Here is a 17,190-nt window from a genome sequence, read left to right as displayed (position 1 = left end):
TGAGCAAAATAAAAATTTGCTCAACTTCTCAGATTTTACCAATATAATTTATTGCTTAGACAATACTATAAATAGGTAATATATTTTGCAATATTATATTACTATAATAATAAATAAGGCCGTGAAAAGCTCAATGTATAAGTAGGAAATGTTATTGTAAAAATAAATGACTGTTATGCATTTAATAAATATTTTAAAAAAGTTATATTTTGTTTCAATTTTATTTTAAGAATAGTAAAAAGACTTAACCAGTTGCTATTATGCCATTTCAAATTTTTGAACAGTGATATTATTTTTAAACAAAAATAATATTTTTATCAGAATGTAAGATTGAATGAAGAATAATATAGGACGAAAAATTAAAATCCCTTTTTGCACCAACAATTATTTTTAATTTTTTACATTTCACAATAAGAGTTTTTTTGTAATATTCCAATAATTTTCTAAATACGACAGATTACATTTATAAATATTATTAAATGATTATATTATATAATTATAATGATTGTATATTTATAATATTAAAATATTGATTCTCTACTTGCAATAATTATATTATTATTGTTCAAGCAATATACAATATTAAAAAGTTTATTGATGGGCACAGCAGTATCTAAATTACATTAAATATGAATAATTTTGTAACATTTTTATTAATATTTATTATAATATAACGCCTACATTAAAAAATTATCTACAAGCTTATTAATATAATACTAATTATAATAGTTTACAGCGAAAAATTAAGTAGGTACATGAAATTACTAATTTTAAGGTCAAAGTTAGAAAACACTTAAAAGTTACTTTGGTTCATTATAATATTTCTGTCTCATCAGAAAGGGTTTTATTATAGGTAGGGTAGGGTAGGGTATTTTTGATGTTTTTTTCGTTAAATTGGTGTTTTTATTAATATATTAACAAATAAAAACGTACACTGCTGTCAATAAAATACTTAAACTTAACAAAACTTAACGTTGTGCTTTAATCTTATAAACAAATTAATGACAACTTAAGAAATAAGTTTTTAGCTATTTTTTTATCTATTTTATTTTTCCATAATATTTTGATAGATAGTAATTAATATTAAAAAAAATACTAGAATAGAATAGATTTTTTATTCAATAAATCACTACTTAACTAACCAAAAGAATAGGTCCGGCCTAAAATTAACGCTTGAGTTTTTAAATGCTACGCTATCATGATATTGTAACACAACTTTAATCGAATTGAATAATTTTTTATTACACATTACATATCATTTCTAATTCAAAATACATCACTAATTAAAGATATGATTATTCATTTTAAATTTCAAAATGCGTAACATTACTTACGACTAATTTATTTTCACTTTTTATTTATTTGCTAATTCTGCCTTTATAATGAAAGCATTTTTTGCAAATCGCATCCGCCCTGTCTTTAATAGATTGAGTCGTTACTGCTTTTTCAGATTCAGTTTTAACATCCTCCGTTTCAAAAGGACCTTCGCTGAATTGCTGTATTAATTTCTTGATATAACTGCCAGGTCCTTTAATAGTAATCTTAGAATCGTCGTCCATTTTATCAACCTTATCTCCTACATCATTGCGATCACCTAAAATTCCACCTTGAAAACTATCGAACGCTTGCGAAATTTTATCACCAATATTCAATTTCCCTTCCACAGCATTGAAATGTACTTGATCATCGAATTTCTTGGAACCTGTCGGTGTTATTGTTATTTCATTGTTTCTCATGTCTATAGAAATAGTTGCGTCATCTAGCTTCAGATCTGAGAGGGATACGTCGAAAGATTTCGATCTGAATTGTCTAGATGGCGTAGAAGGGACATGCAATTGGCTCAAATCTGAGTTATCTTGTTTTATTGTTGTACTGGAAGTCACTGGTGAAGATGTTATTGATGAACGGTCACCAGGGCTAGATCCTGTAAGTAAAATAAATGCCCAATTTATAGCTTAGTAGACTATTGAAACTGTTACAAAAATTGTCAAGATATTACAAGAACATAAAAAAAGGCCATAGACACCTTAAGGGTGCAGTATAATAATGGTTTTAGGATGCTGTTGGGCTTGCCGCGGTTCTGTTCAGCCTCAGGCATGTTCGCAGACGAGCGGACTGATGACTTCTTTGCAATAATGCGGAAGCATTTATTAGTTTTATTATTGAGGAGATTATGAAGTATATTTCGGTTTGGTTTGGGGATAATGACATCTGCACATGGCTGCTTTCTAAATCAAATTATGGATAGTGAGAAAGACTTATTTTGTTAGATTAAGAATTTTGTTGTATTGTTGTATTTAATTAGATTATAATAGGGCTGACATGTACCTACTTCTAAATGTATCAAAGCCCTTAAATAAATAAAGAAAAAAAAAAAAAATGCGGAAGAAGTCAGCATCATCACTGCTGAAAAGACTGCGCTCAGGTTCCAACAGCATCCTGAACATGTTTGCGAGCAAGATGGACTCAACAATGCTTAAACACATTGTTAAAGTGTTGGTGAGGTCACCTTTGTAATTATTTCTGTGTTGCCACGAATATAGTTTAAGGTACTAACATTAGGTTTTTAAGTGTCTGTATACTAACAAATTGAGCCATAGTAGCTTTGAATAAAAGGATTATTATTATTATTATAAAATAAAGCCATGCGATTTTTCTCAATGTACTGCAAGCGGAAATTCCCGCCACCTTTGACAAAATTTAGTTACCTCAATGATTTGCTCCGATAGGTTCACTTTTCGGTCCTAAAATCAACCAAAAAATTAAACTAAACAACTCAAAGGTGTTCTATCAATATGACTAATTCTATAGAGAATGTCAAAAAAATAATTTTGAGAGCAAGTAATAATAATGGCGAAAAAAAAAACGATGAAGCAAATCTGATTGTATCGACCAAATATTAAAATTAATATATAACAAAGCTTAACAGGGCTCTCTCCGTCACTTACTCCATACAATCGTAGTTCCAATTTCATTTGAATATTAAACAACCAAAGTCCATGAAATTTTATAGACATATTCTAGAAACTAATATCTGTGCCTGCGGTGTTTCAGATTGTTCTAAAAATATGTAGTTTTGAAATTACAGGGGCTCAAAAATTTGTATGTGAATTTTTAAGACCGCGTAACTTTGAAACCGAATATTTTAACAGAAATCTGGAAAACCACAGGCATAGATATTAGTTTCTAGAGTATCTCTGCAAAATTTCATGGACTTTGGTTGCTTAATATTCAAATGAAATCGGAACTACGTTTCTATGGAACGAGTGACGGAGGGATCCCTCTTAAAGGTTTTCTAAATGCGAAGAGCTTGCTTAGTGCTAAATGCTTAAAACACCGAAATAATTTCAAAATTGCCTCAGACCTTTTAGTTTCAAAAATATCCATTTACCATTAGAAGCTTCTTCCCTTTCTTCCTCAGAACACTGAGGAAGGGACTGCTCCACCATCAAACCCTGCACCATATCCATGTAAGAGTCGAGAGAAAATTTCTTCCCGCACATGCGTATTCCGCGGATGCGCCTGCGCATCTCTACGAAAGATTTAGTAAAGCCAATGACAATGGTGGCGATTTGTCTTTCTCTAAACTAAATTTAGAGTATCTGCGTCCTCCTCCTTTTAATATTGCGAAAAAAGGACGGAACATGAATTTTACATTTAAAGACTCCAAATTTTAGTACACGCTAGTTTTGACAGCTCTAAATTAAATTTAAAACTGTCAAACTATGGCCGTCCTTTTCCTATTACATATTTAAGAAAAGGATACAAATGCTCTAAAATCAAGTTGCCAATAGAATCAGTACCATTGTGGCTAGTTTTAGTAGACAAATCTTTAAGCTAAACTAAATTAGCAGATCTAAATCGAGTGCCATCCTTTTCTTCAAGAGTATTATAAAAGGCATAGCATTAGATTTAGTTCTGTCATTAATTTTGTTTAGTTTAATGATTTTGAACACTAAAATTAGCCAAGATAAATGAGTTGATGGTTAGGATGAAAAACTTAACCTAAATAATCAAGTATGTGGTGAAAAAGATATAAAGCTTGAAATTATGTTAGCTGGCAATGATTGGGTGCACAAGTGTAACATCCCCGATGAAGGTTACAGTAACTTGAAAAGAGCTGATAACTTTCCAACGGCTGAACCGATTTTCTTGGATTATAACTAAGAACACTCTCGATCAAGCCACCTTTCAAACAGAAAAAACTAAATTAAAATCGGTTCATTAGTTTAGGAGCTACGATGCCACAGACAGATACACAGATACACACGTCAAATTTATAACACCCCTCTTTTTGGGTCGGGGTTCATCATTACATTTTATCTTAATAAGTACTAGTTTTTCCATCTTAAGTATATATTTAATACACAAACAAGACTTATACTCATACTAGCTGATGCCCGCAGCTTCGTCCGCGTGGATTTGTCAGATCCCCTGCAGCATCAGGATTGAGGAGTTGGACTCCAAATTTTTTATGAAACAATGTCGCAAAGTTCCTCTATCGATTAAAAAAGAAATGACGCAAATCGGTTCAGAAATCTCGGAGATTTCGGTGTACATAGGTAGAAAAACACAACTCCCTTTTTGAAAGTCGGTTAAAAAAGTAGCCTATGTTACTCCCTGGTCAATTCTCTACTTGTCTGTGAAAATCCCGTCAAAATCGGTTCAGCCGTTCCAAAGATTAGCCTTTTCAAACAGACAAACAGACAGACAGACAGACAAAAATTTTAAAAACGTGTGATTCAGTTATGGTATCGTTCAAATAACCATATGAGCTTAATATGAGGTAGTTATTTCGAAATTACAGACAGACACTTCAATTTTATTTATTAGTATAGATAATATAATAACATGCTAAATACTATTATATCTTACCAGGACTATCCTTCGGCTCCATCTTTAGCTGAGCAAATGTCTGAGCGCAGGATGAGAGGACTTGCTCGTAATCGCAGATGGCTACGTGCGTACCATTGACGATCTTCGGACTCATCGGACTGTTGGCTAGAAGAAGACTCGTGCCGAATGTTGCGTTTAGTTCACGAGTTTCTGCAAAATAAAAAGGTATTTATTACAAACTAGCTGATGCCCGCGACTTCGTTCGCGTGGATGTAGGTTTTTTAAAAATCCCGTGGGAACTCTTTGATTTTCCGGGATAAAAAGTAGCCTATGTGCTAATCCAGGGTATAATCTATCTCCATTCTAAATTTCAGCCCAATCCGTCCAGTAGTTTTAGCGTGAAGGAGTAACAAACATACACACACACACACACACACACACACACATACAAACTTTCGCCTTTATGATATTAAGTGTGATGCCAAAGCGTGTCTGTCTGTCTGTCTGTCTGCTAGCTTCTCACGGCCCTACAGATCAACCGATTTAGATGAAACTAGATGATGCCCGCTGCTTCGCCCGCGTGGATTGGTCAGATCCTCTGCAAATTCAAATTCAAATTATTTTTATTCGATTAAACTTTTACAAGTGCTTTTGAATCGTCATAATCTACCACTGGTTCGGAATGCCGTTCCTACTTAGAAGAACCAGCAAGAAACTCGGCAGTTGCTCTTTTCAAATGTATAGTTTACAATAATATGCCATACTGTATACAAGCAATTGCAGCGCCGTGTATTGCTGGAGCGAGTCAAATCCAAGCTTTTTAGTCATTTACATAATCTTCGATTGTATATTATAATAAGTTTTTTTTTCTAGCATGCTTTTAATAGATTTTTAAAACTTGTGTAAAGGCAAGTCTAAAATTGATTGGGGAATTTTATTATAAAATATTACACTCATTCCCACAAATGACTTTCCCACTTTCCTGAGGCGGAGCGTAGGATATGCGAGCCTATTACGGTTTTTAGTTTCCCTGTCGTGGAAATCACCGATTTTTTTGCAGCATCAGGATTGAGGAGTTGGAATCTAAATTTGTTATGGAGCAATGTCGCAAAGTTCCTTTAACGATTAAAAAAATTACGCAAATCGGTTCAGAAAGCTCGGAGATATCAGTGTATATACAGGATGTTTGGTAATTAGTATATAATGACGACACGTACCCATGCTACTTTGATCTGATAAGCACAATGCTGAAGTATAATGACAAAATAAAATTATAAAAATTTCCATACAAAATTAAAAAAACATTATGTCAAAGTTTTCATGACCCTACCGTGCCCTAACTCACTGAGATCGTTGGCCATCTTTAGATAGGTCGAGGCCAACGATCTCAGTGAGTTAGGGCACATTAGGGCCATGAAAACTTGGTCATAAAAAAATTAAAATTACTACTAATACTAATTACTAAACACAACATTATAGGTTTTAAGTTTTTTGTTACTAACACTATATGAATTTTTGTTGTCCGGTTAATAAATAAATTATTATTATTATTATTATTATAGGTAGAATCTAAATATGTAGTCATACCTTTCAATGAGATCCTTGGTTTCTTTGGCATAACAATGTTCCCGTTTTCAGATCCGAACGTGTCCACCAATATTTCTGATGCCACCTTCTTTATTTCACTCCAGTCATCTTTAAATAAGGATACATCATTAGCCTATTCACTCTTACTGAAAGTAAATTATTTATCATTAAATAACAGTATTTATAATATTTTATAGAATATACACATATTCAGGCAAGTCTAATGTTGCCTGAATATATATTATTCTATACAAGTGTACATTAAAAATTTATAACACCCCCTACAAGTAAAGGTTACAGTGACTAGAAAAGAGCTGATAACTCTCAAACGGCTGAACCGATTTTCTTGGATTACAGCTAAGAACACTCTCGATCAAGCCACGTTTCAAACAAAAAAAAAACTAAATTAAAATCGGTTCATTAGTTTAGGAGCTACGGTGCCACAGACAGATACATAGATACACAAATACCCAGATACACACGTAAAACTTATAACACCCCTCTTTTTGGGTAGGGGGTAAAAAATATTGCGTATTCAATCCAAGCAATTAAATATCACTTGCTTTAACGGCGAAGGCAAACATCGTGAGGAAACCTGCATGCCTGAGAGTTCTCCATGTTCTCAAAAGTGTGAAGTCTGCCAAACCGCATTGGGCCAGCGTGGCAGACTATGGCCTAAACCATTCTCATTCTGAGAGGAGACTCGTACTCAGTAGTGGGGCGGAAATGGGTTGATCATCAAAGACGCCAAAGATCAAATGGTTTACCAAGGATATCCTGGTTAGTTGTTCTCTGTGAGGTGACGGTAAATCTGATGACGTAGACACCTTTGAAGCAGGCAGACACGGCATGGATGTAGCCCCGTGCATTGAGACGCTTCAGCAAACGCTCAGTAAGGGTGTTGTCGCCTTTTAAGCAGTTTTGACTTTGACTTTGACTTACACAAATCATAAAAAGGCCAAAGAATAAATGACTTACCAAGGATATCCTGGTTAGTAGTTCTCTGTGAGGTGACGGTGAATCTGATGACGTAGACACCCTTGAAGCAGGCAGGCACGGCGTGGATGTAGCCCCGTGCATTGAGACGCTTCAGCAAACACTCAGTGAGGGTTTTGTCACTTTTTAAGTGGTTTTGACTTTGACTTTGACTTACACAAATCATAAAAAGGCCAAAGAATAAATGACTTACCAAGGATATCCTGGTTAGTAGTTCTCTGTGAGGTGACGGTGAATCTGATGACGTAGACACCCTTGAAGTAGGCAGGCACGGCGTGGATGTAGCCCCGTGCATTGAGACGCTTCAGCAAACGCTCAGTGAGGGTGTTGTCGCCTTTTAAGCGATTTTGACTTTGACTTTGACTTACACAAATCATAAAAAGGCCAAAGATCAAAAGACTTACCAAGGATGTCCTGGTTAGTAGTTCTCTGTGAGGTGACGGTGAATCTGATGACGTAGACACCCTTGAAGCAGGCAGGCACGGCGTGGATGTAGCCCCGTGCATTGAGACGCTTCAGCAAACGCTCAGTGAGGGTGTTGTCGCCTTTTAAGCGGAAAGCGACCATACCTGGAAAATAGAAGGAAAAACACATTAAAATCCATCCATACTTAATATTATAAATGCGAAAGTGTGTCTGTCTGTCTATCTGTCTGTCTGTCTATCTGACTGTCTGTCTGTCTGTCTGTCTGTCTGCCTGTCTGTCTGTCTGTCTGTCTGTCTGCCTGTCTGTCTATCTGTCTGCTACCTTTTCACGGCCCAACAGTGTAACCGATTCTGACGTTTGGTACAGGGTTAGCTTATATCCCGGGGACGGACATAGGCTACTTTTTATCCCATAAAATCAAAGAGCTCCCGCGGGCTTCCTAAAGACCCATCCACTTAACCGATTTGTATGAAATTTGGTACCGAAGTAGCTTGCGTCCCTGTAATTGAAGTAGGCAACTTTTTATCCCGGAAAATTAAACAGTCCCCACGGGATCAATAAAAATCTAAATCCACGCAGACGAAGTCGCGGGTATCCTCTAGTATTGAAATAAAAGATGAATAAAATTTAAATTATTCGCTTTTGTTAATAACTTAAAATTTAAAAAACACCCGACACAAAAACCTCTATAAGAAAACTAGAAAAGAGCTGATAACTCTCAAACGGCTGAACCGATTTTTTTCAATTTTAGCTAAGAACACTCTCGATGAAGCCGCCTTTCAAACAAAAAAACTAAATTAAAATCGGTCCATTCAAATATGTCAATTGTAAATACATAGCACAAATTCAAGCTCCTTTCATTCATATATAAAATCTGACTGTGATGACAAAATAAAAGTAAATTCAATTAAAAATTTCTTGACTCATGTAAAACTTACCAAGATTCCTTGGCTGTGGGATCTCAAATCTTTGATCAGCCAAAACCAGAGCTTCGAATTTTTGGGCTAGTCGAACACCCTGGCAACAACATAGAAATAAGTTTCAAATCAAATAATTTTAAGGTCCCATAGTAAATTTTTAAGAGGGGTCTCTCCGTCACTCGCTCCATACAAACGTAGTTCGTCTCTCATTGGAATACTAACCAATCATACTCAATGGATTTTTTTAGAAACGTTCCGAGAACTAATATCTATGCCTGTGGTTTTCCAGATTTTCGTTAAAATATGCGGTTTTAAAGTTACGCGGTCTAAAAAATTCACATACAAATCTTTGAGCCCCTGTAATTTTAAAACTACATATATTTAGAAAAATCTAAAATACCACAGGCACAGATATTAGTTTCTAGAATATGTCTGCAATATTTCATGGACTTTGGTTGCTTAATATTCAAATGAAATTGGGACTACGATTGTATGGAGTAAGTGACGGAGAGAGCCCCGTTAATGATGTGAATTACCTCTCGAATATGCTTCTGCAATCCAACAACACCATAGTTTCGAAGGACGAACCATAATTTAAGGGCTCTGAATCGGCGACTTAGAGGAATTTGCCAGTGCTAAAGAAATAAAAATAAATATTAAAAAAAATGTAGCCATACCATATTATATTGCCAGCTATATTGTTATGAGTTATAACCACCCTCCAAAATTAGTTTGTGCTGTTAGTGAAAAATGTAGTTCAGTTAAATATTAGTAAGAACGCTAGTCATGTCAGTAGATTGTTTTTCTGGCTTAATATTAGAAACGGTTAAACTTATAATGCCAAGCCCATCACAAGATATATTGTTATTTGTAATTTAGTCTAAAACAACAGAAGAACTAATTTCTATGTCTTCTGATGCTATACAAAATTATTATTTTCATTTTGGTCATGAACATTTCAACTTCATTGTAAGATCTAAGAACCTCATGAAATCTAAATTTTTAAAGATCCTATAAAATAAATGTTATATGGTCACAATAGGTTCCAAAGTTATAACAGTAACCATCACCATCTCAAATGTCTCGATAGCTCAACGGTTGAGGAGCGGACTGAATTCCGAAAGGTCGGCGGTTCGAACCCCATCCGTTGCACTATTGCCGTACCCACTCCTGGCAGAAGCTTTACGCTTATTTGGAGGGGAAAAGGGAGTATTAGTCATGATTAACATGGCTAATGTTCTTTAAAAAAAAATGCGTTGTTAATAATCCCATCACCTAATCCAAAATCAACATACAAGGAATTCCTTCTTATCAGGATTCTCTAGTTGTATTTCTGATTGACACCCAGAGGCCATTTTATTGTATCCATGTAAATTCGTGTCTTCATCACTCTCATAAAATTCTTCGCTTACTGGGTAACCTTCATCACTGTTCGTCACGCTACCATCACTTTTATCATTATCATGTTCTATGATAGTATCAGTATTGATCTTATCAGTGATATCAATTTTTTTCCTTGTATTCGCATCCTGAGTCCCAACCTTGTTCAAAACAGTTTGAAATATAGCTTTTATTTCTTCTTATTGATCAGATTTAAAAATAATTTATTAATCCTCACTAATATAAATCACACTAATATTATAAAGGAGAAAGTTTGTATGTGTGTGTGTGTGTGTGTGTGTGTGTGTGTGTGTGTGTGTGTGTGTGTGTGTGTGTGTGTGTGTGTGGGTGTGTATGTGTATGTTTGTTACTCCTTCACGCTAAAACTACTGGACGGATTGGGCTGAAATTTAGAATGGAGATAGATTATACTCTGGATTAGCACATAGGCTACTTTTTATCCCGGAAAATGAAAGAGTTCCCACGGGATTTTTTAAAAACTACATCCACGCGAACGAAGTCGCGGGCATCAGCTAGTTTTTGAATATTTTTGCGAGTAAATTTACCCAAAATTATAAAAAAATATAGAAAATTTTAAAAATGATAAATATTAAAATGGTATGAAACAAATCGAATCTTACCATGTAATCAATCGCTTTTCCTGTAAACAAAAAAAATCATAAGCAAGGAATATATTTTTGTAATAATATTATTAACACTATTGAAGAAATAACAAAGAAGAATTTAATTATTTTCATTTTTTTGCAGTTTTGATTTAGATGTAAGTTAATTTTATTTAAAAAAACTTACGTAAAAAATGTACTAGTTGTACTAGTTGTGATAGTAAATAAATAAGAAAATCAATTTTTTAATACATTTTTTAATAAAACAATTTCGGACAATAACAAAAAAACATTGAAATATTTATGATTACTTATTTAATATTATAATAATTGTTATCTATGGTTATTTGTATTTGTAAAAAAAACTTATTATATTTTAAACTTTCATACATATACTTATTCACTAAAATCTCAGTATGAAAATAAAACAATATTTTTTTACCTGAATTTTCGTGGCGCAAGTAAATAGGATTGACATTGAAGGTCCTGTGGAGTGCGGTGCTTTCTTTAACCCTAAAAATTTAAACCACAAATTAATCCTCAGGAGAAAGATATCTTCTGCGCGTTAAAAACTTCAAAGTCGCGTTAGCGACATACAAATTTTGCCTATGGAAAATAGTAATCTTAATCTCTAGGAAATAAAGTTTAAATTTAACTGCAGCAAAACTAAAAGAGTTTAAGTTCACATAAGACATGTAAAATAATTCCATGATTCGATATCTTGCCAATAAAAATTGAACTTTCAAAGAGTTCAACTCGCACGCCGACCACACAGGCCGCGTATGCGTCGCGTAAGCGTAGACGTAGCGCGTAGCATTGCGTTGTAATGTATGGAACTGTATAAGACATGGCATACCGCTTGCGTGGCGTGAACGTTCGCGTAGACGTAATGCGTGCAATTGTGTCTACGGATTCACGCGCGTCACTACGCACATGTCACGTGTACGTGCGCGCGCGTGAATCGGCTTTTATTCGGGTCTTTTTTTTAATTTGTCACTTACCACATAGCAGTGCAGTCGAAGTTGACCATCAACCATTTGGAAGGGTTAAAAGCGAAGGAATCTGCTAACTCCACGCCGTTTAGCCAATGTCTGAAAAATATGAAAATCTATCTGAACTCTAAAAAGCATAAGGATAAAAACATATTTTATTTGGTGCAAAAAAATATTCGTGATAATATATTTAATGGTCGAAAATGGAAACTCCAAGTTTCCTACCTAAAGAAAATTCTAATTACGAAAATCACAATAATGTTATATGGGCGAAAGTTTCTGTGTATGTGTATGTGTGTTACTCCTTAACGCAAATCCGTACGGATCTGGCTGAAATTTGAAATGGAGATAGATAATGTCCTGGATTAGCATATTATAGGCTACTTTTTATCTCAGAAAATCAAAGAGTTCCCACGGGATTTCGCGGACGTCAGCTACACGCAAATAATCCATACTAATATTATAAATGGGAAAGTGTGTCTGTTTGTCTGTCTGCTACCTTTTCACGGTATAATAGTTTACCGATTCCGATGTGGTACAGGGTTATCTTATATCCCGGGGACGGACATAGGCTATTTTTTATCCCGGAAAATCAAAGAGTTCCCACGGGATTCCCAAAACCCCATCCGCTTAAACGATTTGTACGAAATTTGGTACCGAGGTAGCTTGCGTCTCTATAATTGACATAGGCTATTTTTTACCCCGGAAAATCAAACAGTTCCCACGGGATCTTTAAAAATCTAAATCCACGCGGATGAAGTTGCGGGCATCCTCTAGTAGGTAAATAAAAAAATTACCTATACTCAGGGCATATAAATGCGCTCCCCGCATATGCAGCATCGACATGCAGCCATGCGGAGTGCTTCTCGCATACCTCGCCTATTTCACGAAGGTTGTCAAATGCCACGGAACCAGTCGTACCAAGGGTTGCACACACCTGCAAAGATAGTTAGAGATAATGTCCTCCCAACCGAATTCCAATCTTCACAGAAATGCCAATCGAAGGCCAACCCTCATAGATATGCGCGGAAGATTTTTAGGGAGATTTTTAGACAGACAGACAGACAGACAGCAAAGTGATCCTACAAGGGTTCCGTTTTTTCCTTTTGAGGTATGGTACCCTAAAAATACTTGTTTACCTCCTACCTACCACAAAATAAGGCATCAATTTAGTAAACAATTCGCTTTTATGCTGCGCAAAATTGTTAACTGAAGAGCAGCTATACTGAATACCTACATGAGTTGAGCATGTACGAGTAATTAGTAGGTAGTCGTTGCATCGTTCTAAAATGAGCTTATTAAGCCGATGCCTAACTATCACTTAAACTGTTTATCGGGAGCATCTTCTATACTTATACTATTAAAAACAAAATTGAAGTGTCTGTCTGTAATTTCGAAATAACTGCTTAACAACCTAAGCTCATATATGCTTATTTGAACTGTACCCTGAATCACATGTTTTTAAAACTTTTGTCTGTCTGTATGTCTGTCTGTTTGTCTGTTTGTTTGAACGAACCCTGAACGGTTGGAACGGCTGAATCTTTCACGGGACTTTACGCACAAAGTTGTCGCAATAGAGATGTTCCAAGAGCCATAACTTTCAAAATAAATATAATTTTTAACCCCCAACCCAAAAAGAGGGGTGTTATAAGTTTGACGTGTGTATCTGTGTATCGATGTATCTGTCTGTGGCATCGTAGCTCCTAAACTAATGAACCGATTTTAATTTAGTTTTTTTTTGTTTGAAAGGTGGCTTGATCGAGAGTGTTCTTAGCTATAATCCAAGAAAATCGGTTCAGCCGTTTGAAAGTTATCAGCTCTTTTCTAGTTACTGTAACCTTCACTTGTCGGGGGTGTTATAAATTTTTAATTTACACTTGTAGTATAAGGATTTATTGTTTTAGGGCTTAGATAATGAATCGATATCTTTCTTAGTTTTAGATCAAGAATAACAAATAATAGATTATTATAAAGGTGCCCACGCACTCGAACTGAACTGCAGCTGAACTGGGCGTCGCGCCCGCCCGATATTCTCTCCAGCGAATAGAGATTCTCTCCGAGAGAATATCGTTCGGGGCGCTGACGCGACACGCAGTTCAGCTGCAGTTCAGTTCAAGTGCGTGGGCACCTTTAGGCGTAATACCTTTGCACGGGCACATGAAACGCGTGACCTTAAAGTTAGAAATAGATTCAGAAATCCTAGAAGCAAGCAAAAAGCAAGTCTTAAAATAAATTGCTTATTATCCGACTGAGGCAAAGCCAAAAGGAAGGGTTATGATTTTAGCAGTCTATGTATGTATGTATGTGGGTATGTATGTGGGTATGTATGTGGGTATGTATGTGGGTATGTATGTGGGTATGTATGTTTGTATCCAGATTCTGTGTGTTCCACCGTAGCGCCTAAACTACAGGGCCGATTTTGATGAATGAGGTGTCAACAATCGATTCGTCGTAAGGGTCCGGGTGACATAGGCTACATTTTATACGAAAAAAATTGGTTGTCTGTAAAGTCGGTTTACTGACGATAGTTGAACGTGACAACAAAGGCCGATTGTGCTTCTTTGTCGCTCGTTCCGCGCTCTCGCTTGCACTTCAAGCCTTACATGGAACGACTCAGAGCGAGGTAACGCCGCATGAGTCATGTTTTTTCGTGCGTGCAGCCGGCTCTATCGAATTATAAGACGTTGTCACGTCAAAAATTGACCAAACGGATGTTACATGAAAAAAAGTGAGGGTCTCAAAATATTTTTTTTTGCTTTTGTATCGAATGGGGTGTCAAATGAAAGAGGAGAAAATTCTGAGTTCATAAATAGAAATGTACTACAACATTAAAATATACCAAGCGACAGAAAAACAATTTTACTATGATATTTCAGCGTTTATTAAGACGATCGCAGTCGGGTTTAAGTTTTCAACTTTATTTCAATATACAAATTAGCAATCGCTGTAAAGCAATGTCTTTAGTCAAGTCAACTGTGAGTCCCTTGTTAGCGGTCCATAATCCTACACAAATTGGTCCCAAAGCGGACCTCAGATGGTATTTAAAAATGGTAATAATTCTCTAGCTCCTTTATAATGATGCTCCGGAGATGTTTAAATTAAGTATTTACTTTGCACAATGATTACCTATATTGTTATTAGAATATCATACTAGGTACAAGTATAATTAGAAAGCAATATACCTACTTAGTTAATCAATATTTATTTTTCTATTTTGAATTTTAGAATTGCAATAATTGTATTGTTGTGTATTCTATTAAAATCTACATCTACATTTTTATTACACAAAATACATTTTTACTGTTGTTTAGAATAATTAACAGGGCTCTCTCCGTCACTTACTCCATACAATCGTAGTTCCAATTTCATTTCAATATTAAGCAACCAAAGTCCATGAAATTTTGCAGACATATTCTAGAAACTAATATCTGTGCCTGCGGTTTTTTAGATTTTTCTAAAAATATGTAGTTTTAAAATTACAGGGGCTTAAAGATTTGCATGTGAATTTTTAAGACCGCGTAACTTTGAAACGGAATATTTTAACAGAAATCTGGAAAACCACAGGCATATATATTAGTTTCTAGAATATGTCTGCAAAACATGGACTTTGGTTGCTTAATATTCAAATGAAATTGGAACTACGTTTGTATGGAGCGAGTGACGGAGAGACCCCTCTTAAAATTGATGTGAAAGTTTTGTTTAAAAACTATTTTCTATTTATTTTGCTAATTAAAAAAAATTAAACGATTAATTACTATGTAGTTATATTAGCGTTTTGGACTTTATATTCATTGCGTTATTGTTATTTTATTGTGTTTATACTATCCTTCACGTACAGTGAATATTCTTTAAATTAAAAAAAAAATTAATAAACTCTCAGAATTAGTATAAATTTTCGACTTTATCTTTGCCTGGATTTTGAAAACCTGTGACAGCAATAATCCAGCTTTTCAAGTCTTTCTTTCTTCAGAGGTTACCTTGACTTAGGCGATAAGGCGCCTATTATGCTTCCATTAAATATATGATTTGTTTTTTTACCACTTAATTAGTTTTATATAGTTTTCTTCTCCTTTTAGACAGGTGTAAGTAAAATATTATGGCTAAATGAAAATGAACCTTAATACACTTACCCAGAACGGCACAAGTCCTTTGTCCTTATCATTTAGTATAGCCTCCTCCAGCTTCGCGCCTCTCATGCATTGGTTCTCATCAGACTCTATGTAACGCATTCTGACCAGACCTGATACAATAATTTTTTTTTTTTTTTTTTATGGAGACACACAGTATTAACAATAAACAAAAGGTAACACAAATAATACCCTTAGTAATAATACCCTTATTATATTAATATATTTTTGTATATTAAATATTATTGTATCTAATATATTAAATGATAATTTGACTATATTATTAGGGTTCCGTACCTGAAAAGGAAAAAGGGAACCCTTTTAGGATCCAGGAGTTTGTTGTATGTCTGTCTGTCTGTCCGTCCGTCGTGTCTGTCAAGAAAACCTATAGGGTACTTCCCGTTGACCTAAAATCATGAAATTTGGCAGGTAGGTAGGTCTTATAGCACAAGTAAAGGAATAAATCCGAAAACCGTGAATTTGTGGTTACATTATTTAAAAAAAATTAAAATGTGTTTAAATTTAAGTATGTAAGATAACTATACCAAGTCGGGTATCATATGAACGGCCTTTACCAGTACATTCTACAACTTCATTCTTCAACAGATTTTTATTTATTTTTATGCATAATAGTTTTTGATTTATCGTGCAAAATGTTGGAAAAAATACCCGAGTACGGAACCCTCAGTGCGCGAGTCTGACTCGCACTTGGCCGGTTTTCTTGGTTTACCTTGAATGGCAAACAAAATTATAAAATACACCTTGTCGCCTAATACACCTAAATAACCATAAAGCCCTATAATAAATCTGATATTACTATTCCGATATACAATATCTGATATAATATATAACATCTGAATTTACCTATTAATCCAGCTTTTTCCACCGAAGAATGGGCCTGGTCAGAACAATAGCAGATCAAATGGCCCAGCAGTTCCGATGACTGCATGTCAGGGTTCAGGCTGGACAGCTCGATCAGAGCCCTGGTCCTTGCAGCCAGGAGACTAACCAGAGTTGCTTCACTGGCTGTTGTCTACAACAAGGCAAAAAAATTAATAGCTCGTTCACACAGGCTGCGTAAGCGTAGACGTAGCGCGTACCATTGCGTTGTAATGCATGGAACTGTATGAAACATTGCACACCACTTGCGTAAAACGTGGACGTATGCGTAACCCGGTGTGTTAGGGGTTTGCGCGCGTCACTACGTACGTGTCACGTGTATGCAATTAGTGTAAATCGGCCTTAAATCTAACATCACAAACATCACAAACATTATACTAGTGTGATGTGATGTGATGTGTAT

General features: G+C 35.1%; 1 protein-coding gene across 3 annotated transcripts in view; it reads right to left on the bottom strand.

The window, feature by feature from the left end:
- Positions 1-499: 499 nt before the first annotated feature.
- LOC123879223 (aromatic-L-amino-acid decarboxylase) overlaps positions 500-17,190 on the bottom strand; it is a 30,685-nt gene continuing 13,994 nt past the window's right edge. The window contains exons 6-20 of one of the 3 annotated variants that reach the window (XM_045926835.1): positions 16,752-16,920; positions 15,891-16,000; positions 12,558-12,697; positions 11,770-11,859; positions 11,211-11,281; positions 10,787-10,806; positions 10,061-10,306; positions 9,302-9,400; positions 8,784-8,862; positions 7,965-7,988; positions 7,613-7,753; positions 6,424-6,531; positions 4,876-5,046; positions 3,392-3,532; positions 500-1,924 (exon numbers count right to left, since the gene is read on the bottom strand). In XM_045926835.1, the coding sequence (XP_045782791.1) occupies positions 1,359-1,924; positions 3,392-3,532; positions 4,876-5,046; positions 6,424-6,531; positions 7,613-7,753; positions 7,965-7,988; positions 8,784-8,862; positions 9,302-9,400; positions 10,061-10,306; positions 10,787-10,806; positions 11,211-11,281; positions 11,770-11,859; positions 12,558-12,697; positions 15,891-16,000; positions 16,752-16,920 (2,175 nt within the window). In that variant the 3' untranslated portion in view covers positions 500-1,358. Of the gene's footprint in view, positions 1,925-3,391; positions 3,533-4,875; positions 5,047-6,423; positions 6,532-7,612; positions 7,754-7,823; positions 7,989-8,783; positions 8,863-9,301; positions 9,401-10,060; positions 10,307-10,786; positions 10,807-11,210; positions 11,282-11,769; positions 11,860-12,557; positions 12,698-15,890; positions 16,001-16,751; positions 16,921-17,190 lie in introns of all 3 variants that reach the window. The other 2 variants (XM_045926834.1, XM_045926836.1) reach the window with 2 other exon arrangements.

Source organism: Maniola jurtina, chromosome 27 (genome assembly GCF_905333055.1).
Source record: "Maniola jurtina chromosome 27, ilManJurt1.1, whole genome shotgun sequence".
Classification (NCBI taxonomy): Eukaryota; Metazoa; Arthropoda; class Insecta; order Lepidoptera; family Nymphalidae; genus Maniola; species Maniola jurtina.
Note: the sequence above shows the minus strand (reverse complement) of the source record. Positions and strands in the feature narration are given on the sequence as shown.